Source organism: Pholis gunnellus (assembly GCF_910591455.1).
Source record: "Pholis gunnellus genome assembly, chromosome: 24".
NCBI lineage: Eukaryota > Metazoa > Chordata > Actinopteri > Perciformes > Pholidae > Pholis > Pholis gunnellus.
In genome coordinates, this window is record NC_136551.1 from 4,756,366 (window position 1) to 4,782,805 (window position 26,440).

Sequence of the window (26,440 nt, forward strand, 5' to 3'; positions counted from 1 at the left end):
AGAGGGTGTTTCGGAGAGTCGTTCATCACTGACAGCGTGTTGGAATATACAGTAGCTGTGGTGGTTGGGACGCACAAACACACGCCGCTTACGATCACCGATGGGGGAGAAAAAACACAAAGTGAGTAAATGCTCAAGTGGGTGTAGCCAACGCTACGAGCAGCTCTTTCTGTCTGTGCGATGCCACCAATCAGCTCCGCCACCGTGTCTGAGACGGTGAACTAAAATCTATTATACTTTCAAAAAAAGTAGTAATATTATGTTTGACAGCTTTATTGCTCCCTCAAAAGAGCCCTTCCTCATACGTTACACAATAGGACTCAATGATGCACTCTTATGCGAGGCTAAAGACGAGAGTAGAATGACCCCGGCACTTTATATCGTCAAAACAAATATTCTCCAACACTCTCTCTTCACCTCACAACCATTCTTTTTTGCACAGTCTCTCTATCACACACACCACAAACGCTGTGTAATGGCTCTAAGTGGGCCCTTTGCGGCGGCTCCTCATTATCCATGCAGATTTATGCGCCCAGGGCGGCTCACCTTGAGCTGCGGCAGCTGTGTGGCTCAGATCATCTACCCATCAGCCACTGCTCCGCGGGCCCACTGGGGAGCCTGAGTCACGGCCGAGTGTTTATGGACCGGCACATCAATGAGGGTGGCAGAGAGCCGACGGTCCGGCACACACAGTCTCATTCACAAACACCGGCTATTTTCTGCCCATTCGCTCTCACCTCGAATGTTTCCATCTTTATACGTAGGCTATAAACACCGAGGTCTGTTTAGTTGTATCTCTTTCAGTGTCTCCATCTATTTTCATACTTGGCACGAGGGCAAACATCGTGTGATAATGGTGCTATAGAGACTGCAGGACTCTCATTAGGTCTTTGTTTAGCTGCGTGTCAGAAATGCCTGCGGTTGTGTCCTTTCCAAACCAACTGATGCCACTGAAATCGCTGCTCTTCTTGTGGCTAATTATAAGCACACTTGCATGGTTTTCCAAACTTCTCCCCAGTTCAAATTACAACTGATAGAGGGCAACAACTCATTACTTTGCCAAGACGCTCACAACTGGCAAGCGTACAACTAGCAGAAGGAGAAGAGTCTGCTCTTGTACTTTCCCATCGTTGAGTGCGTTAGAAAAGCAGAGAGGGAGGCCAGGTTGAAGAGACTCGGGGGAGACGCTTCTGGTGGATTTCAAAACTGGGAAAGTGGGGTTGCATCCGGCAGCGCTGCATTGTCTCAGAGAAGTGCCAGGCTGCGTTTGATAAGCAGATAAATATTCATAAACGCAGCGTTTAAAGGAGTGCAGACATGTCAACAGCGCATTCCTTCCTCTGCATTCCTCCAAGGCACCAGCCCTTATTATCAGGCAGCCTTATAAAAGCTGAGGGGTCGACTGGCCCTCCCTGTCTGCACTTGGTTAACGGCAGAGAGCTGACCCCAATCAGGCCGAAGAGAGACGGGGGAAAAACTCAGGAGACTGCCTGTAAAATATCTCTCTCGCTTTGTTTTCCTAAATTCTACATTCATGCCAATTGCCTCACATGTCTTCCTTGACTCCTGCGCGCATGGATTGCATCCACACCGCCCGTGTACCTGTCTGCCGATCGATCTGTTTTTGCACGCATGAGCACATGTCAGGCTGAAGATGTTGTTCACAAACGCACGAGATCTGCCCACGCCTGTTAAAAGCGGCACTCAACCTCTTGTGTGTCGACTCCCACACACCCTGCAACATCAAAAACACAACCGTGGATCATCTGCCTTCATGCTCGTAGCCTGGCTGCCTACACACACACACACACACACACACGTAGAACTAGGCATGTTGACATATGACGGTAATTTCCAGAAAGCTACCAGCGATATCTCCCCATACTCTCAACCACTGATCTCGGCTCTCTGTGTTTTTGTATCTAAAGCTGTGTATGAGTGAACAAAATAAACTGGAGTAATCATGAGCAAGATGTGTATATAATGTGCTCATAATGAAACTTACCGTGCATGCGTTAGTGAATGTGTGTCTTTTTTTGTCTATGCCTTTTATTAAGCTCCTCGCATGTCTTTCATCTTTTGCTGCTGGCATGTTTGTCCCTCCGTATGAGTGTCAGCGTGTGTGTGTGTGTCTGACAGCGTGTGTGGTGGCTTCACAGCGAGCGTCAGACCCAGTAACACACTGGCCTTGTTTCTTACTGGGTCACGGTGCAGCGGTCTGAGCACAGCTTGACTCCATCGCCTGCAAACACACCGCTCTTATGAGTTTTAGACACACGCACACACAAAAGCAGTCGCTTCACACACACACACTCGGCGCCGCCACGTGCCATCACTTGTGTGCGTGAGTGCGTTCACATATTTGCGGTTTTGCGCATGCATGGGTACCTTCTCTTTTCGTTCATTAGTTCACAGTACGTGAACACGACAAAAACAAGTGCCCGTCACTGCCTCCCTCCGTCAACCCTAGGCCCGTGTCTTACACACACACACACACACACACACTCGCACATGCCTGCCGTGTGCAGGGCCCCGGTTGGTGCTTGCGTCGCACCATGAGCTGCCATTTGGCGAGAGCTGTCTGCTGGCAAAGAGGGGGAGGTCATGGTGTGAGCGTGTATGTGAGCGTGACGCAGGGGGGGCGAGAGGACGAGTTGCTGGGTAGAAAAACCACTCGACTCTTACACATGAGTGCTTGATGTAGTAGCAGCTCCACATGTTGTGTCAGGGCAACCCCCTTCCTTCCTTCCTCCTCCTCCTCCTCCTCTCCTCCGTTCCCTGTCTTCTCAGCAGTGACACGCCGAGTCTCTGTTCATTCACTCTTTTAACTCTCATGTCTCGCCCCGGCGTCGTCTCGCTCGACCCGTTCTTCGGCGCGCAGCTCCTGCCGACTCTTGGGCTCACCTCTGCGAGAGCACCGGCGTCTGCCGCACATCAAAGACCTCGCCTCGCCCCTCCACTCTCTACCTGCCTGTCTCTCTCCGTCTGACATGCATCCGCTCCTCCGACACACGCAGATCTCTCGCGTAGCCCTGCTGGAGCGCAGTTCCGGATTTCACTGAAGAAACTCTTCCCTGAGGGGATGTGGGGAGTGTGTGTGTGTGTGTGTGTGTGTGTGTGTGTGCATGTGTGCGTTAATGTGTAGTGGTAGGGGGCGTGCTACACAGTGGGGTTGGGGTGGAAAACCCTCAATAACAACAACAACAACAACACAAACAACATCGCGAACAAGAAGAAGAGAAACAATGTTGTTGGCGTGCCACGGCTCGACACTTTTATGGACCCAGAGAGACATCAGTCTGAGGCTTTATATAGATAGGAATGCTCCTCCTAAGTCACACTGATGACTCTGTTATGTGTAGTGGAATGCACACGTTATTTTAAACCGTGCGTGAAAACGGCAAAAAGCATTTTGATTTCCTTATTCGTGCCTTATTATTTAATTCCCTTCATCTCAGTTTTAAACACTCGTCGCGCTCATCCATGTTGTTCACTCGTGAATTTAATTCACCTGTGCTCGTTAATTGCTCGTGTTTCAGGAATAAACACCGCGTGGCAGTTAGCCATGTAGCAACAGCCGTCACTGGCGCAAGGGGTTGGCATCCAATCAACGCCACAGCATCAGAAATACACACGGGGCCAATGTTGTGACTGGCACTTGGTTGGGGGTCCCGCCTATGGCTGCGCTCCCGCCGTGACCCCGCAGATGCCTCGACAGCGGTCACGGAGGAGACCCAACGCCCTGGGGTGATCTCGGCCCCCCCCCCCCCCCCCCCCCCCGCCTTAACTCTGGATTGGCTGCGACGTTATCTGCCCCCCGCCGCGCTAGTGGTGGGTTTTGTGGAACTGGGGAAAAGGGGGCTTTCCTGGCAAGTCTTCCCCCTGTAGCCGTGGTAACAGCGTCAGCGGCACATGACTGTGTGTATGAGGGATGGATGGGGCGGTAGTCGGGGCTGAATAAAGGGTTAAGCATGCATGGGTAGGAGCAAAGTAGGCCACAACAATAATAGGGAGGAGGGGAGGCGTGGCCTTGCACTGTAGCTATGGCAGGATTAAGGCATACGTGTACTGTATGTGTGTGTGTGCGTGTGTGTGTGTGTGTGTGTGTGCCTGGGTGGATGTTGTTTTGGGGCAGACGCTCACCCCGGTTCCCCCTCAGGAGGTGCACTGAAGGGTGGAGGGGTCTCAGCATGGAAGTCGAGTCAAAGGTCGACTCTTGCTCCTCCTCGCTGGAAATAATTAGATTTCTCTGTACTGTACCCCATTACACACACACACACACACACACACACACACACTGACGCACATACACACATGTTGACACATACAGATTGCTTGTCCAATTCAAAACCCCCTGGAGGTGTTACAGTCACCGTTTATGTAATAGGGTTGAATGAACAGAACAAAAACAAGCCGCAGTATCATTAGTTCATAGTACGGAAAACAGGCCAAGATATGCCGCTCGCTCTCTTTCTCTCAGACACACACACACACACACACACACACACACACACACACACACACACACACACACACACACACACACACACACACACACACACACACACACACACACACACACAGCCAAAACCAGACACACACTGTCTGACTTCTAGACACAGTGTGGTGGGGTCAGCCTACTGTCTGTTAAATACAGGAAGGAAGCTGAACACGTCCCCTAGCTGCGTGCTGAGATTTCTATCTCTGCTCGGTCGCACCCTTTAAAAACACATAAACACAGAACCCTCTGCACACTGTACCAAAAACATGTGCAATCTAGGATTTGTCTCACACTTTTGCTGCTTCGACACGAGCCAAAATGCAGTTCCATCAACTCGCACGCCAGTAAAAGTCTTTCCGAAAAGCTGCTCGGCAATTACAGGTACACGGCAACGCAGCTAAAACCCATTAACGAGGGTAAAAGTAGCGGCGGCGCAATTACTTCCACTCTGGTGGAATAAGCACAACTCAGACGGGATCTGCGTCCCCGTCACAAGTTGTAGGCCGCGTTTAGTGGAGCCTCGTGGCCCAGGCCCGCCGCGGCAACACAAACAGCTATGATGAGAGAGCGTGCAGGCGCTGGAAACGCCGTAATTAACACATGGCCTCAATCACGCATCCTGAATACATTTTCACTCTCTGACTCACTCCTGCTCACCCCCCCCCGCCCCCCTCTCTATCTATGTTTGTCTCTCTCTCTCACACACACACACATGTGCATCTATAATTCTGCCTCCACATACATACAGACGGACAGAATCTCACCCGACGAGCAGAGTGGAACCACCCACACACGCATCGAGCAGACACCTACATGTGCTCACACAGTGACACAATCTCTCATGCCCCCTGAATTTACACCAGGATCTTGTTAAAGCCATGGCAACCGCATCCCCCATCCACCATTCTTCAATCCATCCCTGTATATGTATATGTGTGTGTGTGTGATATAGATGCAATCATCTGGGTTCTTGCTGGTGGCCTTGGTAACGGATCTGAACAGTCAAATCTGGGTCACAATCATTTGACGGAGATATTTCTCAAAGGTAGGAGGTGACGACTCAGAGCGCTCTCTGCAGGATGAACGCTCGTTTTTTTTTGTGCTCCATGAACCCCGACTGTTACTTTTCTTCAATGGCTATTCAATGAAACACTCGTTTAGTTACTTGTTTATCAATCAAGTTGCATTTTGAGTCCTAAATATCTGAATTAAATTAAATGGCGGCTCGCCAATTAGCTGTTAAGTCGCTTGAACATAAATCTTTCAGCTGCCTCAAGGCTATTTCGCCTCTCCTACTACACACACACACACACACACACACCTTATCACCACCACCGGCAAATACAAACACACTTGCCGCTACAATCTCACCTTCATTGTGCGCTTCACCTCGTGCACTTCGACGACCTCGAGAAAATTCCATTTCGGCACACACTCATCCCCATCAATCTCCTCGCCACCGCCTCTTCCCATAAACCTTTAACCTTAAGTCCAACTCCAAGTTGCCTTGGAGCTCTCTCCGTCATCCCCCCCCCCCACCCCCCCTCATCCCCCGAAGAAGCGGATCCTACTCCAATTAAGCAAGCATTCCTCGCATGCTTTCAGGCGGCTTGAAAGTACTTTTTCCCCCCCTCCTCTCTCTTAACTTTTGTTTATATGCAGGGCTGCCTCTGCTGATGTTAATTATTGTAAGAGTGTTGGGGTGAATGATCACAGGTTTCGGGCCATTAACATGCGACAAAATCATTAACTTAAGTATTAATGCACAGCGGAGCCTAATGTTTGGTCCGTGGAAAAGTCGAAACTCGCGTTTCCCACAAAGGCCTTTGAATAATCGCTGAGATAAACACATGCAGTGAGCAGTGGACCCAACACTGGAAACAGACAGAGCAGCTGATTTCATCTTGAAAATAAGCAAAATGAATTAGCTATCCCTTTGTATTCCAAAGTGCACATCAGAATAATGTAGAATTGAAATAAGGTTATAATAAATCAAAGCGTAAGAAGATCAGTCAAGAATTTTCATTTCTAGCTAGCTTAGTATTTATTTGTACGATTGTTTCTGGACCGATCGCACGCGTGTCTTCTTCTAAACTCCAGATCACGTGTCGGGTCCCTCACCCGTTTTGAAGATCTCGTAGCGCAGAGAGAAGCCCGCTCCCTGGTGGGCGTAGTCCGACACAAACCGGATCTGGAGGGAGGATCCCGACGAGATGATTGGCGCCGGGGCGATGTTGCTGCAGTGCCGACCCAGAACATCAGCATTTTCCGAAGTCCCATCGCGGATCTCGATGAAGTCATACCTGATGGGATAACAAAAGAAAAGAGATTATTTCCTGTTGCTTTAAAAGAATTATACATTGAGCTTAACGCAGCAGGAAGGACTGACGAGATAAAAGGGGAGCATGGAGGGTAGATAAACATAGATGGATAGTTATGGGGTTATGCAACAAGCTAAGCTAATAAAAAATTAGAGTTCAGCCTCAGGACAGAAGACACAGTGTCCAAGAAAAGCATTTGAACACAACATTAAGACACAAGTAAATATATCTGCCACAGGCTTGGCTCTCAGTCAAAGCTTCTCCACCGTTCTTGTGCTCTTTCCTCTCAGCTGCATTCAACACATTCAGCTCTTACAGCCCGTTGCTGCTCGGGACGACAAACTCAGATCCCTTTAACGTCAGCTCGGGGCAAGCGACCCCCAAATAACAGAAAACCGAGCGCACAATCTGAGGGCGAAGATGCAGGCAAATGGGACAGCTGAGCTGGACGGATTCATTAATAAGAGGCGTAAAAATAGACGGAGGAGCTTATGAAAAAATAAAGAGGCGAGGGCTCGGAGAGAGGAAAGGTGAGGACACTAGCCGCACGCTGCGTGAGATGGGGGTTGGGAGAGAGGAATTAGGATAAATAAATGTCAAGAGGCCTCGCTTCTTAGCTTCCACATGCTTGCGCTCTCAGCTCATTGTAACCTCTGACTAGCCAACTGACCCTGAACGATAAAAGCAAATTCTTAACTGTCAGGTCAGTGTGTGTGTTTTTATGAGATGAAAACACACACACAGAGACAGACAGAGACACAGAGAGAGACAGAGACAGAGACAGAGACAGAGACAGAGACAGAGAGAGAGAGAGAGAGAGAGAGAGAGAGAGAGAGAGAGAGAGAGAGAGAGTCCACCTGGCTGATCCAGAATTAGCTCGTAGCCCTGTGTGTCATTCCACAACATTATTAGAAACATCCAGCAGCACAGTCACAGACAGAATATGCATAACATGACACTGCTGCCAGGTCAGATATAGGCATTTATAATGAAGGCCAAATGAATGACAATCTTATTCTGAAGTCAAAGTACCCCTTGCGTCACTATCAGCGAGTTTAAATGGTGCTCGCGCTCTCCGTCACACTCTCCCTGCGCCGCTTCCAGAGAAAGCTCCCATTCCTCGACCTCCTCGACCTCCTCGACAACGTATTTAGGCCTCAGACGGGCGAGTGCTGCGCAATGAAAACATCATTTACTGTAAAACACAGTGTGCATTACCTCCAAGAATGCGATAGCATAGCTTTGTTGATATGACCGGCCCAGGTTTGAATGGTAATCATTTAGGGTTGTGACAATATTGGAAGGTGCGGAAAAAAAACTATCATCTCAGTGCCTAAGTACTGTTTTAAGTGAGTTACACAGCATTTTACTTCAGTAATGTTCTTCCTAAACGGGCAATCATACCAAAAGCAACCTTCACTTTTCTTCCTCTTTTTGTAAGCATGTGTTTGAGTGTGTGTGTGTGTGTGTGTGTGTGTGGATCCGCATTTTCGGCTACATCTGCATGTTGTATTTCAAGTTGCGCAGCGGTGACAAATTCCCTTGTAATTTTAGTCTTCATAATAGTCCCCCCCCCCATATTGTGATTCCCTGCGCAACTAACTGCATCGCCACAGGAGCCCTGCAGCTCCACGGAGGACGCCCTCCCATCATACTCGAATGCAAACACACTCGTCTCAATTAGATCACATGACGACGCCTCCAAAAAGACAACAGGGCCGCCGTCGTCTCACTAATTACTGCGATGGCTTCTTTGATGTGGGAGAAAAGCTTCACCGACGTCTCCGGGTATTCATCCACTTCTTAAACGCAGCATCTCGCTGATATTCTAAACAGGAAACTGTTTTGTTTTCCTCTCACTACTTCATCAAACTGAGACGTAGTCAGTGAAGCTGAGGGCTACCAATCAGCACGAGGCTGTGTTCCTTTATGGCATCTAAGCACTAAGACTGCTTTTGTGTTGCGTCTCAGAATAAAAACTGGATTAAGTAAAGTCACTAAGCCTCTTTATTTTGGGTTATCTCATTCCTGCAGTGTTTAGATTCCTACACAGAGCATTCAAACTAAGACTGCTGATGGAGGGATAATCCCAGCCACATTAATCTGGGTCAAAGTGGCACATGTACAGGTGAGGATCAAAGTGCGAAAATGCAGCAATGAGCCTGTAATGTCACCACAACATTGCCACCCCCATGAAAGTGGTCTTTTTCATAAAAGTGCAAAAGTATAGAATGATCAAAACAGCCAAGTGCAATTGGAATAAAGGCAGTTTGGAAACAGTTCTGATTTGGCATCAGAAAGATATTTAGGAAAAAGATTTTCCCCCTCAAGATTAGTTTAGTAGTCACGAGTGTTATCAGAGATGGAGGGTTCAATGAACGGTGGTATTAGATTGGATTTTGGGAATTGGAGGATCCATCATTTTTGACTTAAAGTCCGGATCCATCTGCCTCTGCTGTAGTGATGATGGCTGTTCTTTCTCTCTCTCTCTCTGGAGGCCGCCAACTGAACGGGAAGTGCAACACTAAATTGCTGGAGTGCTCTTTCACCAATTCACATTATATCTGTGCGCCGGCACGGAAGAACAAATGTGAATTATTCAAAGACAGCTGTCATTCCTCCCTCTAAAGCGAGCCGCGTGTGTGTTTGCGCCGCCAACGGAGACAAGTGTCCCGTGTCCCACCAGCAGTTAAAGTCCGCGATGGATGGGGGCTGAAGCAAATCTGCACGAAAGTGGGCCTGCAGAGCACTTTGTGCTAGTGAGCACAGAAGCCGTTGTCCAATTCTCTTATACGTGTCTTGGTTGTAATCCTGCATTACAGGGGCGATCGTAAAGGCTTTAGCTGCGAGCTCCCACGGTGAGACTGTAAGAGCCACCGCCGCTCTCCCTAAGTACGCCTGCTTAGGGCTGTAACTGACACATGCTTTGGGGGGGAAAACACACACTCAAACATGTGCCAACAAACCCACGCGTGCAGATAGACAGACGTGTGGGCACGGACAGACGCCGGCGTACACACTCCAGCGTCGTATCGCCAACGCCGAGGATAAAAGAGCTGAGAGCCTAATTAGGTTTTAATTGATTTTGGAGTGGGTCTCTATCCCTCTCCGTCTCCCTCTCTCTGCCTCGCTCTCTCCTGTCGTGGATTAGCGTCAGTGAGTGAGTGTTCCTCAGATGTGATTATTGACCTGTTCGCTCAGCCTCTCCCCGGGCTCTGATGAATACATGCATGAGGGCCTGACGTGTGAGAGCCCCGCTGTCTGCCTCTCTCGAAAACACACACTTCGACGCATTCCATGACACACACACACATAAATTATTTGCACACACGTAGACCTCGTGATCCACACCCCACCTATGTCTGACACCCTCCGTTCCCTGCTTTCTGTCTGGCGGTCTGTCTGGGTCTGCATGGCCGGGCCCCCACCTCCCTCATGCTGCCCGTAGAGAATAGCTGGAGCAGAGGGAGAGGGGTTGAGGAAACTAAAAACCCTTAAGGGCCAGTAATTCTGCACCAGTCCAGACATGTCTTCTCTTCCTCTGCTCTCATATATCACTCCGCCCCTCCGCCAAAACAACTAATTGCCTTTCGCACCTTTGCTGTTTGTCAGAGACTAGGGACGTCCCCCGCAGGCATTGGCACCTCGCCACAGAGAAACACACCTGCAGTATGTATACTCCTGTATGTTTGTTTATTTACGGGTCTAGACTAGCGGTCACTCTCTCTGCTAAGCACTAGTTTATAACTCTTTATCTTTGTGAAATCAGCACAGGACGTCTGTCTGCAAAAAGAACGAGCTTGTGTTTTATTTAGTGGCGTCGAAACGCCGACACACACGTGCACAAAGCGTTCAGCAGGAGCGTCGAAATTACACAAAAGATTAACTCGTAATTTTGCTGCGGGGGGCGTCACGGTCGTCTGATTTATTTTGTTTGTGCCCATAAAAGAGCAACAGCTGCTCGCGAACATCAGCAAACCAAACTTGGCTGTGCTCACACACTTGAGGCCTTCAGTAGAAATGATGTCCCTCTCTGCTCCATCATGTGTGTGTGTGTGTGTGTGTGTGTGTGTGTGTGTGTGTGTGTGTGTGTGTGTGTGTGTGTGTGTGTTTTCCCCCTCCCTGTGTGTTTTCCACTCTAGGAGCACAAGATCCCGAACCGGTAAACAATGAAGGAACGTCTGTCGCTTCTTTCGTCTCCCTCTCGGTGATGGATACAGAAGCAGAAAGTAAGTAAGGCGGAGGGTGTACAGTAGACACACAAGCTTTCACATACACACACACACACACACACACACACACTACCACCCACTCCTCCCGCCCTCAATCGGGACTCTAATAAACCATAAGTGCCTCTGAAATATTAACTAGATGCTGCGAGCGAAATCCCTGCAGGTCCACGGGGCCTGCCATCTTCAATCTAGCCCCCAAAACAAATGGCACTCCTTTCTTCCTCGTCTCCTCATGCCCCCCCCCCCCCCCCTCCCTCCCCCCACCCCCCCACCTTCTCCTGTCCATCACAGAGTCATACTTACACAAGGCTGAGGCCAAACCGCTGACCACAGGCCGTCTGGGCTCGGCCCCGGACCTTCTAGAGCGCCATCGATCTGAAACATCAGACTATAACTGCTGTCTGGGCTGAAGTCGTGACCCTGCCGCCCCTGCTGGATGCATTTTAAATCCTCCATCAACGCGTTGCAGCGATTGACATCGTTGCAATTCATCCCGACCGAATGCAGATCTGCCAGTCCACTTGGCTGACTCATTATTTGGACCGTGCCTTGACTAAGCGCATCAAACGCATGTGATTGAAGAACGCATTTGAAATGACTGTACGTTTAATCATTACTTATCATATCATCATCATTGCTGACAACTGCAACAGTCGTGACCGCTGGACGCTGATGACCATGATCTTGTCCTAAACGCCGGCCAAGTGCCAGATATTGACGGATCAGAACCTGAACAACTCCCTTCAGTCGCGACCTCTGGCAGCTCATCTGTCTCTCCTTTCATCCTCAACCATCACCCTCCTGGTCGTCTTCCTCCACGTCTCTCTCGGTGCCCCCGGGGCCATTGGTGATCATCTATGGATTTCCCATTACAAGCGGAATACCGACATTGATCCCACACCTCTCTGCCTCCCCTTTGGGTATTAGTAATAAGGGTGATATCATGCACACAGGAGAGTTGTTGCTACATCTCACTGCGAACAGGCATGTCACGGTCCAAAGGGATTTACAGCGGTGTGTGTGTGTAAAGTTGTAAAGTTATATCATCAAATCTTCCCACCTCGGGCTGCAGTCAATACCAAATAACCAAATAAATAAGTGAGGAAATAAAAACCACAAAGGGGGAAGAAATGGATCTTCTGGAATGACTACAGTTTTATGGCGCGTGCGTGTATGATATGGGATTCTGTTTCAATATTTAATTCGAGTGTGTAAAAATAAAACACCTCCTCCTCAGGCTGGAGGTGACGGGGGAGAATGGAGGAACAAAAAGGGAGGAAAAGAGATCAAGAATGGGAGGAAGACGAAGCGAAAGAAAGAGGGCTGGAGAGAGGGAGGGCGAATCGTTCAGCTGGTATATCACTAGGCAGCATCCTGGGGCTCGGCGATGGCAGATTGCATTAGAGATATGGGCCTGATATTTCATCTCGCCTTTATTACATTTAGTTCACATCAATCGGCTGGCAACCTGGAGGTAAGAGCTATTTGGCACGCGGCCGGGCTCCCCCTGAAATGAAATCCTGAATTAAAGTGCCACCTCAGACACGGAGCGCCTGCATAGGGCTGCGGATTTGATTGCTGCAGTGGAGCCGCGGTTTGGCCACGTTGCATCGTCAGAGTACTGACTGTTTGAACCCACTGAGGGAAAATCACCAGTTGGCCGGGGATATTAGCCAGAGTTCAGACCCCTTGCCTGTGCTGACCAGGCACTTTTCTCAGTTTTATAAGGGCTTAAAGTGCCCAAAGGGGGGTGTATGATGGCTCATGAGCGCTCTTACGCTGACAGATTGCATGCTTAAGTGCGTACGTGCATGTGTTTCTAAGCGTATCCACTGAAAACATGCGTCCATTTACCATCTCTATGACCATGTTATCTTGTATATATATATATTTGTTTTGGTCCTTTGAGTGATTCCCGCGATCAGCAGTCTGGACCACGTCGCTCTGCGTCTTTCAGGTAGCACACAGCTCTGGTTTTTCCCCGCCGCCGCCTCTGTAATCCCAGCTGTCACGCCGATGTTACAGCCTTGACCAAGATGGCGGGCCCGCCACCTCTGCAGCCCCTTCCGGCTCCCCTCGCCCCGAAACCTCTGCGGAGGACCGTGAAAGCATGCAGACATCTACTCTCTGCTCCCTCACACTGCCGTGCCGAATCATACAGGGCAAAAAAAAAAGAAAAAAGGGAAGCTTGCCTGTAAAAGCGCTACAGGGCTCGGATCATCCCGGGTAAAAGGCATAGCACGGAGCCGAGAGAGCGCGGATATCGAGCCGTGCTTTGGCTTTTTCCACTTATTTCTGCTGCTATTTGTGCGCCCCAAAGGGAAAACGCATCCTCCTTGAGCACAGAAGGGCAAACACATTAGTGTTAGAGGTTATGCATAAATAAATGTTGAAAGGCGTGATCCTCCTTTTAAAACGGGGCTATCACAAGGAGGCTGGATGGTTGAATGGAGGGAAGAGGGAAGCGGAGCGGCGAGTCCGACAAACTAATACTCGCTTACATGCTTGCAGAGTTACTCACTCGGAGACGCCTTTCTTTCCCACCCACGCTCGCTGACTGTGCTCTCACACACACATGCTCACACTCATACAGGATGAAGGGAGGTTGAGTGGGAGTGTGTGTCAGAGGGCAGGCAAAGGCCTCAGTCCCTTCAGGCGAGTGTAAAAAAAAAAAAATAAGAAGTAAAAAAACTCATCCCAATAAAACCTTCTGCGGAGAGGAGAAACGAGGAGGCAATTTCAGTTTTCTTTCCTCCTCCCTCGGCCTCCTGCTGCCCTGCTCGCCTTGGGCTGTGAGAAACTGCTTGACACGCTGCTTATCAACAGCTGAGCCGGAGTCCAGTGTGCGACTGTGTTGACGCTGGTGTAAAAGCGGTATTACTGAGAAACATACTGCCGGGGAGACAATTATGCAACATTTTGCCTTTCGACAAAGGCGACAGAAACCCGGAGACACAAAGCCCGAGACATCAAAATAACGCCGCGCGAAGTGACACGGCGGGGGGGAGGGGGTCTCCTGGCCAGACAAATTGCTTTGTCAGCGAACAATACAAAATAGATAAATAAAAAAAACACCCTTGTAGGGTTAATAATTCTTCAATTTGCAGAGGGAAAGGAGGGCTGGAGGAATAACGGCAGAGACTGCACTGATACATCCGTCTGTGTTCACTTTAAGCAGACAATGAGGAAGTCTGGAAGTGGGTGAATTGTGCAACATTCTCCCTTACTCTGTTGTATAAAAGTGGATTAAACAGCGGAGATCGTGAGGTTCCTCTGAGGTCAAAGACAATAGAAGACCATGTGATTTGGATTATTCATCTCTCTGAGAAAGGAAACTGACCAACGCAGTCATATCCAGACAAACAGCTGGGCTTCATTCTCTTCTTCTTCTTCCCTGTTTATTCACAATCCTTTCATCCGATCTGGTCTGTCTCCATCTGCCCCCACGCTCAGACAAGATAACCCTGATCAAATCTAATAGGTTGTTAAACAAAAATAATTCTCCTTCAGCATGAGAAGAATCAAAACTAAATATCTTCTGGCAAAAAACGTATGACATCATCAGTTTAACCAGTGGAAGAAACACATGGACGAATTATCGAGACATTTTGAATCATTCTTTCCAGGCAGCCTTTATTGTGAGCCGCTCTGCTCGTCTGCATTCACCATCGTGCGAATGAGATGTGGAAAGACCGGAGAAAATGTTCTGCCCTCTGAACTGTTGAGGTAACGTGCAGCTGATGTGCCCTTGAGCAAGGAATTTAAAGCCAGAAGTTGCTCCAAAGAAGCCTTCAAAAGGGCCGATAACGAAGGTCTGCGGCTGCACTGGGCAGCATCCAGGACTCGATGTGTGTGATGGTGTGAATGTGAAAAGAGCTTGTGTGCTCGCCATTCTCTCCATAAATAACAATTTACCCCCCGCCCCCCAAAAAAAAAAAGAAAAACCACAGTCCACTTAATGGTCTGCGTTTTGCAGAAAGCTTGTACCGACAATTAAAATTTCCTTTGCAACTGACCTGTTGTGGTCAAAATGTGGAAAATGTTTCAACGACTTGGGTTCAAGCCAAACCGCCAGCAGTGAATAATAATAAAAAAAAGTGCTTTAACAGGAAATTGCTTATTTGAGATGCAAATGCCTTTGCAGCATACCAATCAAAATGTCAACACAAATCATCATTCATCCAGAATAATTATACACCATGAGGACTTATTTGTTTCAGATATGACTCCATCTCTGCCACCATTCTCCCATTTCCACCCCCCCCCTCCACCTCCCCCCGTTCTTACTTGCAGTCCAGCCTCTCTATCTCAAAGTGTGGGTTGAAGTTGAGGACGATGCGCTGCGACGGCTCCGGCGCCGTGATGATCCAGTGACAGTTCTGGTGAGGCGGGTACTCCAGAGGATAACCGGGGGAGGTGATGTAACCGGCCTCGCTGGCATCGAAGACGCCTCCGCACTCTGGCGCTGTGGGAGAGAGACGCAAGGGTGGGGTACAGTTAATGATTGTTAAATTCAGCGAACGGAGTACATTTCCATTCTAAACATACATTCCTACATCTGGCATTTGCATGGCAGGCCCGGCGTCACGCCAAATAAATCCCCCCGGTAAACGACAGCGGCTCAGAGGACGCGCCGTGACTTATCTCGTTTCTCTGCATGAAGATGTGATGAGCAACAAATGAGCAGTAAAACAAAGAAAGCAATTTAGGCCGTCAGTTTGGAGGAAATTGGAAAAAGTTCTCCATTGTGCGTTGTCAATGTGAGTGGGACCACATGGGCAAGCTATTAAAACAATAAAAGATCATCAATGCTGCATTTGTTGGGCAGTGCACTCACACACACACACACACACACACACACACACACACGGAGAGCAACACACAGAGCCTTTTTTCACCCTCTTCCACACCCAGGCTCTTATCTCTCTCTCTCGTTCCCCCGTCGGGAGCGTTCACCAAGTGTAATTGTTGCTCCGGCAAGCCAATCTGCAAACATTAGGACACATTCCCCGATCCTATCACGCTCTCCCAGGAACAATAGCCTGCCAATGGCATCGCTCGGGCAGGCTTCGGCAGGAAGTGACACGCAGACGGCCTGTCTAGCGGGGTTCTGGGGGGTCACCCCGACTCTGTAATGAGAAGCTCGCGCGGCAACAAAGGGCCCTATTCTCTGCTCGCGCCCCGACAGCTAAGGCAGCTCTCGCGCTCCGCGTTATCTCCCATAAACACGCTAAACACATAAACTCACATGCACATACAAAAGAAACATGTATTCTGCATGTGCGCACACACACACACACACACACAGTGCACAATGGCTCTTTTATTACTCTTGCATTGCAATAGATTTGCAGGCATTATTATTCTCTACGGAGGCAAAGGAGCAACGTGTTCTCCATGACAACAGCAGGGGGGTGGTTCTACCTCTGTGTGTGTGTGTGGTTGCTGATGCGCCGGGGGGGGATCTCTAAATGTAATGAACTTTGTGATATTGAACTCAAAGCGAGAAATGTTTTCTTAATATTGTGGCTGGCGTGCGTCGGCCGAGTAAGGAAAACAACATCCAGAGGAAGGATAGCGGCTATATCAGGCAACAAACTAAAGCTTATGGTATGCTGTCATTAACAATGTGCCGCCAAATGGTGGGCTTAACCACTCAGCCGCTGAGATGCATCTATTCTTGACAGAAATGGGTTGATATTCCTGCCTGTTTCTTTCAAATTTCTGTGAAAGCATCAATAAAGGAAGCGGAAAAGAAAGAAAGGAGGAAAAAAAAACAGCACCAAAGGCTTGAAGTGTAATAGACCCTTCAAGTGTTGACATTTCCACCGCCTATTGTGCTTAAAAGGCACACTTAAGATTCTCTGACATTTGATAGAGCGGCGATGGCTTCCTCACTTTGTTGCTGGAGAGGAGCGATGCCCACGCTCACACACACACACACACACACACACACACACACACACACACACACACACACCGGGCGCACACAGCTGCCGGTGATTTTCGTGCGAGAGCGCGACTCCAGCCGCCCACGAGCATGCACGCAGATACACACGCATGTGTGCTTAAACACACACCCACGCTTTTACACACACACACACACACACACACACAGCTCCGTGTTCAAACGGCCTCCCACGCACACACACACACACATCTAAATACATACAGAGGGCCTGTCAATCACAGGGGCCGACAGAGGTGGGGAAAACAGCAAACTGAAACATTTCAAAAAGATAGCTGGGATGGCAAAGAATGACAGAGATAGACACACACACACACACACACACACACACACACACACACACACACACACACACACACACACACACACACACACACACACACACACACACACACACCTCTTCATCTGCTGCGGCTGTGCTGACAAACAGCCATTGTTGGGAAGCCTATGGAGGGAACGGTGTGCAGGAGGCTATCAGAACGCAGAGCCGCGGCAGATTAAGCCGTTTGGGGGGAATCCTGCAGCCTCAACACTTTTTTTTTTTCTCTGAGCTGCCCATTCAATGGCCTCCGGGAAGGATGAAGTGGAGGAGGTGGAGGCGAGAGGGTTGAAGTGTGTGGGGGAAGGGGGAGGGGGGGGGTGGGGGATTACAGCGGGAAGGAAAATGGAAGAGGCGAAGGAGAGGATGAAAGGGAGAGAGGGAGAGGGGGATTGGAACGAGGAGGAGAGACAGTGAGGCGATGGATAAAAGACGGATTGAGGAAGAAGGGGGAAGATTGATCGGACGGGGACGAGGGTGAAGGCGGTGGGTGGGGTTGATGTACGACGGGCGGGTGCGAGGACCTAGGTGGGAAGAGTGAGGAGGAGGGAGGACGGGTGACAGGCGGAGAGTGAGCAAGGGAGGGAGGGAGGGAGGCGACAAAAGGTGACGAGGAAGGAGAAATACAGAGGGTGAGGAAGAGATAGAAGGATGCAGTGAGTGAGTGAAGAGAGGGAGCGAGTGTGTGTGTGTGTGCATGTGTGTGCGCGTGTGTGTGTGTGCAGAGAGCCTGACGAGCCTCATTAAGACATGCCTGCTATCCAGCAGCTCCCTGTAGACACTGACCCCACTGGGAAACCTCTGTCAGTCAGCTCTCACACACACACACATTAGCACTGGCAACATGTGTGTGTGTGCGTGGGTTGAGGGTGTTTGTTTGCTGCTTCTGCTAAGAAATAAAAATAATATATGATGGGGATGCAGCAGCAATATGTCTGATCTAAATGAATGAGAAGATTTTCTGATGACAGATGTGTGTATTTTTCCCTAATTGCTTGGATGTCCGCGGTAATTAGTTGGATATATATACACGACGTGTGTGTGTGTGTGTGTGTATGTGTGTGTGTGTGTGTGTGTGTGTGTTTCATTGCTAAGCAGAATGTCTTGGTGAGAACAGAACTTGTGGTGTTGGATGAGTAACACAGAGGAAGCACTCAGGAGCTGCCAGCGGGCTTCATGAATTACACTGTCTCTTCTACTAGAGGAGCCAATCTGTCTACATACACACACACACACACACACACACACACACACACACACACACAAGCCCCTCATATGTTTCTACCATGCGGGGACCAAACTTCTATTAGGGTACATGAGAACAATGTCAGCACTATGTGTGTGCACACTGTATGTAAGAGCGAGCGTGCATTTGCAAACGTGTGTTTTTCATTATTATTCTGGATGAAATTGAAATGCAAAATAATATTCCGAATGTGTGTGTGTGTGTGTGTGTGTGTGTGTGTCTCTACATGCAGCCACATCGTTTGTTTGCAGCACAGATTCTGTCAATGAAGTGAATGTTAAGTGAGATCTGTGCATGCACATTTTCTAGTCACTCCTGATCAAGTCAAACCCAGAAGACGTCTTTGTACGAGCAGCGAGTGTCTTTATCTTCATTATCTTGGAAAATGTGCATATGTCTGCATGTCTTAGCTCGTGTGTGTGTGTGTGTGTGCGTGTGCACGCCCCGCGCTCTCATTTCTATTATCCGCCTTATCGGGAGAAGTATGGCGTCATGCTCTGGGATAAGCTGCGAGTGTGAGGAGAGAGGCGCTGATAAATCCCTCCATCATTCCTAGTGCCCCCCCCCCCCCCCCCCCCCCCCCCCCCCCCACCCACCTTAATTAAAAAGTGCTATCGCCCAGAGTGAGGGAATGAGAGGGGAGAGTGGGCCGCACTCATCCATTCAGTCAAGAGCAGGGGTTGTCTCTCTGACTGCTTTTAATCTCACCCATTCCACACTAGACTGGACCCAAGCAGAGGGAGAGGAGGATGAGGAGGGAGGGCGAGGAAGAAGAGAGATTCACTTTTGTCGCCCTGAGCTCCGACACCTTTATGCGGCGGTAGGATGACGGTGCTCTGGGGAATAGAGGCTGTGGTATAGGAGCTGCATCGATAGCAATGAAAAATCCTCCCTGATTAAATATCATCAAGATGCCCTTTTCTGGGAGCCTTTTCTTTTTAAATTTACGTACTTGTGGCATTCGTTCGTGCATTATGTGTACAAGATTTACCCCTTGCACAAAATGTCCAATTTAAAAAGACTTAATTCAAAGACATAACAACGTTGTGTATTGAGCTTTTTTGATGGATTCAATATTTTCCGCAGATAGTTATCTACCAGAATACATGAAAATTGCCCAAACAACAGTCAGCCCAGACAAAAGCTTTTTGTTTAACAGTGTTAAATGTGTTTGAAGCTACATGAAAGGCTGGTAAATATCCCCAAATCCTCTTCCCCCCCCCCTCTCTGTCTCCTTTTCCTTTCTCCCTTTCTCCTCCTCCCTCCCTAACAGGATAAGTGCCCCGTGCTAATCAGCTAAATGCACAGCGCTGGCCATGGTGATCAATGGTCCAATGGATCAATCGCGTAAACAGATGGTTGCTGGTGCAGGTCGGGGCGGGGGGGTGGGGGGGGGGTGTAGTGGTGTGGGCCTAATCCTAAACGCTACCTGACTGACTGACGACAGTATCATGTCTCTCTTCTCCCTCGGCGAGCCGCTCTTTTGTCTCGAACCTGCACAGCCGAAAGCGCGTCTCACAAAAGCTTTCCCTGCCTAAAGAGTGGAAAACGGCTGAGCCTACATCCGCGAGGGGGGGAGCTGTGAAGAATTGAGCTCTGCTGCAAGAGTCTTGGTGATTTGTTGCCCCCCCCCCCCCCCCCACCACCACCAGCACCTAACAGAATGTTACCTCTCAGTGGAACTGACTGCTAAGAGAAAGCCTTTCTGGGGAGAATTGCAGTTCTCACAAAAGCGGTTCCTTTTAATTCACACTCTCAACTCTTTCCTCGTGCCCTTTCCTCTTTAACCCCCGCATGTGAATTACAGTGAATTTAAAACGCTTTGCCTCTTGACAATGCTAACCCCCCCCCCCCTCCAGCTCCCATCTAAACCCGTCCCTGAGCACCCGTTAAGACCCCCCTGCCTCTGCGGCTAACGCGCCATAGTGAAAGACCCGGCTCTGTTTTATTTATGGGGGTCTTGTTTTTAATTTCACCCCAAGTGCGGCGGGCTGCTCCAGAGCTTAGCGCGAGCCTGTGACTCTCATACCTGACTGGTATTGAACGGGCCCGCTCGGTCGGTCTTGAATGCTAATAGGTGACCTTGTTTTCGCAGCTGATACCTCTGAGACTGGGGCAGATTAAAACACGGGAGAAATGCAAAGAATTGAACGGCGTGGTTGCAGAGGAGAGGGGGGGGGGGGGAGAAAAAGGTCGAAGGCGCAAAACAAATAGAGAACCGTTTAAAGAAAGACCAACAGAGAAGATCAAAAAACGACAAAGTCCATTCAGCCAGGACCTAACATTTGGAAAAGAAATGATTAAATGAATAGAAATCCAACTCTGGAGGAAGTCGATACCATAGGTGGAGAGGATGCACAGCAGCCCACTCAATAAACATGCAAATGAGATGCTTAATGGCCTGAATATTAATGCTTGTGGTAGGGAGTAATTGATGCACATGTCACTGAGGCAAACTATTGTGATTACAGTACGAGTGGATCGGAAGTCCTTCTGCTTCGGAGAGAAAGATTGCAGCGAAAAGGGACCTTTTTTTCATGCCACGTGAGGACGCCACCAGCAGGGAACAGCAGGCCACAGCTGGAAATGTCCAAGCACCAAAACATCTCTCATGGGTCATCAAGCTTTCAGACTGTGTAAGGTTTACACCTCAGGCGTGCATCATTTTTGTTCCACAACATTGTGCTGTCTTTGCTACTGGCGACTCCATCTCAATACCAGATGGAGTTGATCATCAAAAGCAGGAACCTTTAATGTCATGCCAATGTGCTTGAATTCCATTTTGTAACAGCCTGTTTTTTCTAAATGGCAGATACACTTCACTTCTAACCACACTTAAGCTGTGTCACACCAGAAGTGTCGCTTCATGAACCGATGTGTTCCCTCTAAATCCAGTGCCCTTTTAACTGTGTGACCCCTGCACTCTTTGATGTCGCCCTTTTCCTCTGATGCACAACCCACCTCCCCCAAAGTCCTCCGCCTCCTTGTTCCCTTCTGTTTCTTCACATTAGGACCCGGTGGATTCTCTGTGCCTATAGCTTTGCTTCCATTCTTCTCTGCAATCACTGGCTCTCTGTCCCCTCACATCTCTCCCTCTCTCTCTTTCTCTCTCTCTGCCTCGGCTGCACCCTCCTCCTCTCTGAACCTCCGCGTTCTGTCTCCGTTCTGTTCCCCTTCAGTCTCTCTTCCCTCTGGCATCTGTGTGTAATGTGGCTCTTGAGGGGAGCATAGAGGCAGGGACATGTGGTGCAGTGTCTTGGCAGGGGAAAGAGAGAGAGAGAGAGAGCGGGAGAGAGAGAGGGAGTTGAGGGCGGGAGGGAGGGAGAAAGGGGGACTAGCTTCTTGCTTGCCTGATGGCTGCCAAGAGGCCCACATCTGTCTCTGATCAAGGGGTGCACAGGCAGCCATGAAACACAAACACACACCGACATTGAGAGGGACGGCTGGGCTGACTGTCCTATTTACAACAAGTAGCCTAAACAAGAGGAAGAGCCCATGTGAAGGGGACAGAGCTCGGTGTTGCAAAGACTCAGCAGTCCTGAAGGGATCAGGAACAGCTCGTCACCCCGCCTATACTCCTGGTGGAGAGGAACACTCCAGCCACATGCAGACGCCACACATCTTATTCTCAACGTTCAATGTATTATTATAGGAAAAGATGACTCTGTTGTGAATTAAACTGAGTGAATAAGCATGATGGAGTACCACTGACACACAACATGCTGAAGCATTATTTTTTACTTTCCTTTGTGCGCACGGATCCACAAGCTGCGAAAACGCGCATCCACATTAAATAAATATAAATGGTGACACATAGTAAAACCGCTGTAAAAAAAGCAACAAGAGCGCTAGAGCAGCTAAGCGCGTGAGCTAAAGGCCATGTGTCATCCGCACCGGTGGCGGCACTTTTCCGTGTGGTGGCCCCCCGACGTACGACCATTACCCACCACCATCCCGCACATTTCTGGTGACATAATGAAGCAAAATGTCATTGTTGAGATTATGGGATCCTGACACCAGTTGGACTACTGTGCTCCCTGGTGTTAAATCCACATTTAATGAGGCTTCTAAATAAATTTGGCGCTGTTTCAGACTTGAGCGTCGCTCTCGCTCAGTGCCGTTTCCGCGCGTTACGGAAAAAATTAGCCCTGTTTAAGTGCCTTAAAGCAAGGCTCTGAATCCCCACCAGCTGCAGGGCGGCTCATCCTGCACTATAATCTCCCTACTTATTGTTATTTGATTGCTGAGAGCGCACGGAGGAGGTGACAGTGCGCCCGCCGCCTGGAGCTGCCGGGGCGCTCAGCCCCCGCAACCCTGACTTCACCCTGCACAGACAACCCCGAGGAGCAGGACGAGATAATGAAGGAGGGGGACTTGTGGTGGCTGATGAAGATAATGATTATAACGGTGACGATTACAGTCTTATTAGTGGAATCCGACGATGACAGTGTAGCTTTTACGCACGGTTCCTTGGACACCGGCGAATTCATAAAGCAGCAGGTGATAGTGCAGCCTACGCCTAAAAAAAACCTGTTCTCATCCGGATGTGAGAAAGCACTTTAATCAGGCACAGGTTTGTTTATTTCCCTTGATGAATAATTAAATCGCAGAAAAACAAGGGGAAAACTCGGGGTAAACAATGTGATATATGCATATAATCAGCTCATTCACAGTCCAGCGAGCAGCTCCCCGAGACGAGCTGGGACAGATAACTGTTTCCGATCCTCTAAATATTTCATGTTCTTTAGTTTTAAACGTGTAACAGCTGGCCTGGCACGGGGCTGAATTAGTCAGACTTTAATTTAAAAAGTCATCTTGGTTTTGGTTCACAAACACACACACACACACACACACACACACACACACTATATATATATAAATAAATAAAAACCTTACCCCCATATTTACGGGTTATTGGTTATCACACAATGCCTTTACAATGCAGGCTATTATTGAAATAATATGAAACACATGATAGGGACCTCCTGAAAAATACATAGATAAACTAACAGTATCTGCCCAGCAGATTAAACCAAATGTCACGTTTAGACTGTGATTATCAATAGTATTTGTTTTCCTTTTGGCGTGTTTTGGTGAAGACAGACCACGCGTGCGTCAAAAATCAAAGAAGTGACCAAAACTCACCATCTTCGCCTCTGACTCTCAATGCCAGATGACACATTGCAATTAAAAATCCAATCAGCGATGACTCAAAATCCATCTTGGATGATGCAGAAACTCGCGGCGAGCTTTAAGTTTAGAACGTTTCCACCTCGTACAATATAAATGCTGCTGTTCCTCCAAAAAAAAAATCCACACCCCTGTAGGACCAGAAACCGCTGGCAGCACTCAAATCGAGACCACTTCAGGAATAATCCCACGGCGTTTATCGAACCATTGATGGAGGAAATTGTGTGCCAACTACATGTCATTGATGGAATTCTATTTGCCTTTTAAGTCTGTCCATTTGGTGGAGCGATGCCACTCAACCTCATCCAAAAATATAGTGAACAAACAAACAAACTCCTTGATCAATACGGCGTGCGCTCCGCGGCTGGGAGGCTTCGGGCGATATCTGCGCTCCAGAGACAGCGGCTCCAGGGTGCGTCAAGTTCCGACTGAGAGCCTCTCAGTCCCCCGTATCAACCCTCTCTGCGTCCCCGCGTATTTTGCGCACACGAGGGTCGGTCCTCCTGTAGAGGCTTGGCAGTAGCAAGTCCACAGTCGCAGCTCTCAAGGAAGCATGAGTCCGAGTGTCAGTAGCTGCTTTTCTTAATGCTCACAGAATAAGACGTAAGGAAAAGGTGTTGCGCTTTTGCTCTCCAAAAAAAACAAAAGAGACCGTGCAACCTCCTGCGGCACCGCTCGTCTCTCCTGTGTGTCTTTCTTCTTTCTGGTAGCAGCTCCGTATAGCCTGACACCGGACCGGCGTGTGTCCTGTGGACGCGTCTGGGAGGCGTGCGTAGTGAGTGTGTGTGTGTGTGTGTGTGTGCTGGAGTGATCGCGCTTGAGAGCCGAGCAGCTATCGCGTTACAGTCACGGCGCCTAGGCTCCGCCCCCTCCCGTAGGTCGCTGATCATAGGGAGGGAGAGAGAGAGAGGGGGAGAGAGAGAGGGAGGGAGAAGGGGGGGAGGCACGTGCCCCCCCCTCTCTCTTTCAGAAGATCCCACAGATATGAGCTCTTCCACAGATAAGACACATTGTAATGGTAAACCAGGATGCAGAGCTTCTCCTGAGGCTGCCTTCAAAAGGAACACAGAGGGGGGGGAGAAAAACCCAAGACTGAGAGAGAAGCAGGGAGGAGTGTCTCACTGGGGTAAGGGGTGGCAGCGCAGTAAACATGGCACAAGGCCGCCTTTCACCGCTAAACACATCAAACGCCCCAGCCAATGTCAGAGCCCTCAACTCAACGGAGGGAGACCACCACCTCAGCCCTGCCCCAATCTCTGCCCTGCAATCAGCCGGCCTAAATACAGAGCGGGAGGCCGTATAATGACACAGCTAGTGAGCCCAAAATAATCTGCTGAGAAGGGCCTCTCCGGCGTCCAGCCCATGTGCCCTGCCTCTGGCTTGTGTTACCGTGCAATGTAAGGGCCTGGCCGAGGCCTGGCTGTGCAGCGAGGTACAGTATGTAGCCTCGCTGGCGTCTTTATTTGGAGCGGCTAGGCGCATTCCTGCAGGTCAGGGCACACGGGGAAACTTCAGGGGGGTAATGCAACCCCCCCCCGGCGCACCTTGCTGCATGAACTTTTTACCTCTTATACCAGCTTTTTTGACTTAACGGTGAGCAGAAAATAATCCGCTTTCAGAGTCTCCGTCATCTTGTTCTCCCATGACAGCCGTGAGCCGTAAACAAAGTCGACAAAAGACCCCCAATGCCCTTGACAGAAGGTTGTGTGACAAGCCCGGGTGTCACCGTCTGCCTGTCACCTCCGTCAACTGTCATCCCCTGCTGCTCTGCACCCCCCACAGGTTGACTAGATGCCATCAACTTGCAGCTTTCTTGCGGCCTGTCAGTCTTTTCTTCAAGCCCACCTCTCGCCCGAGGGTGCGGCGGCGGCGGCTGTCAGGCGTCACTGTGATTGGCTAATCTGAGCCTCTGGGGAAGCGGGGGGGTGTGGGGGGTGGGGGGGTTCGGCACTGGTGTATACCAGTTTGCCATGTGATACTTTGTGTTGTTTTTACTGTATGTGTGTATCGACGAGTGGGCATTGATTAAACTCTTTTTGATGATCTTCACTAACCCCCCCCCCGCGATGACCCTTTCACATGAGACAGAGCGAGATAAAGAGAGATAAAAAGAGAGAGATAGAGAGAAAGAGAGAGAGAGAGAATACAGCCACTATGAGACCTTCAAGCAACACTGGGCCACTTCTTACTCTGCTCGGCCCCTCCCTCCCATGTCCCCAGGGGTCATTTGATACTCCTCTCCCCCATTTGACAACATCTCTGCCCCCACCGTCGGCCCTCAACTCCCCCCATAATATTGGGTCAACGCATGGCTAATGGAGGGCAACAGTCCACTGGAGAACCAGGGAAAGAGAGAGAGATAGAGAGGAAATGTTGTATTGATCCCACGAGGGAACACTGTCGCCTTCATATCCCCAATTGGGCGATAACATTTTTGCTTTACTTACATGCAGTGGAACACATTCACTCATATCCTTTCGAGCACACGCCATACCATATGGTACGAGCCCCAGCTCGGACACGGCGTGCCTCAGAGTCGGAGGCTGTGCGAGCGCCACGGCAGTGGAATCAAACCCTCGCAGCCTCTTCCTCTCGTCGTGTCTCAGGTCTTATCATCTGTATTCCCTCTGTCGTCTCCCCCTGCCCTGGAAATACAGTCGACA

General features: G+C 49.4%; 1 protein-coding gene across 3 annotated transcripts in view; it reads right to left on the reverse strand.

Annotated features, from left to right (window-relative positions):
* nrp2a (neuropilin 2a) overlaps nucleotides 1–23,941 on the reverse strand; it is a 53,544-nt gene extending 29,603 nt beyond the window's left edge. For all 3 annotated transcript variants that reach the window (XM_079185476.1, XM_079185475.1, XM_079185477.1), the window contains exons 1-3: nucleotides 23,733–23,941; nucleotides 15,342–15,519; nucleotides 6,623–6,804 (exon numbers count right to left, since the gene is read on the reverse strand). In XM_079185476.1, coding sequence (XP_079041602.1) covers nucleotides 6,623–6,804; nucleotides 15,342–15,519; nucleotides 23,733–23,808 — 436 coding nt within the window. In that variant the 5' untranslated portion in view covers nucleotides 23,809–23,941. The remainder of the gene's footprint in view (nucleotides 1–6,622; nucleotides 6,805–15,341; nucleotides 15,520–23,732) is intronic.
* Nucleotides 23,942–26,440: the final 2,499 nt, after the last annotated feature.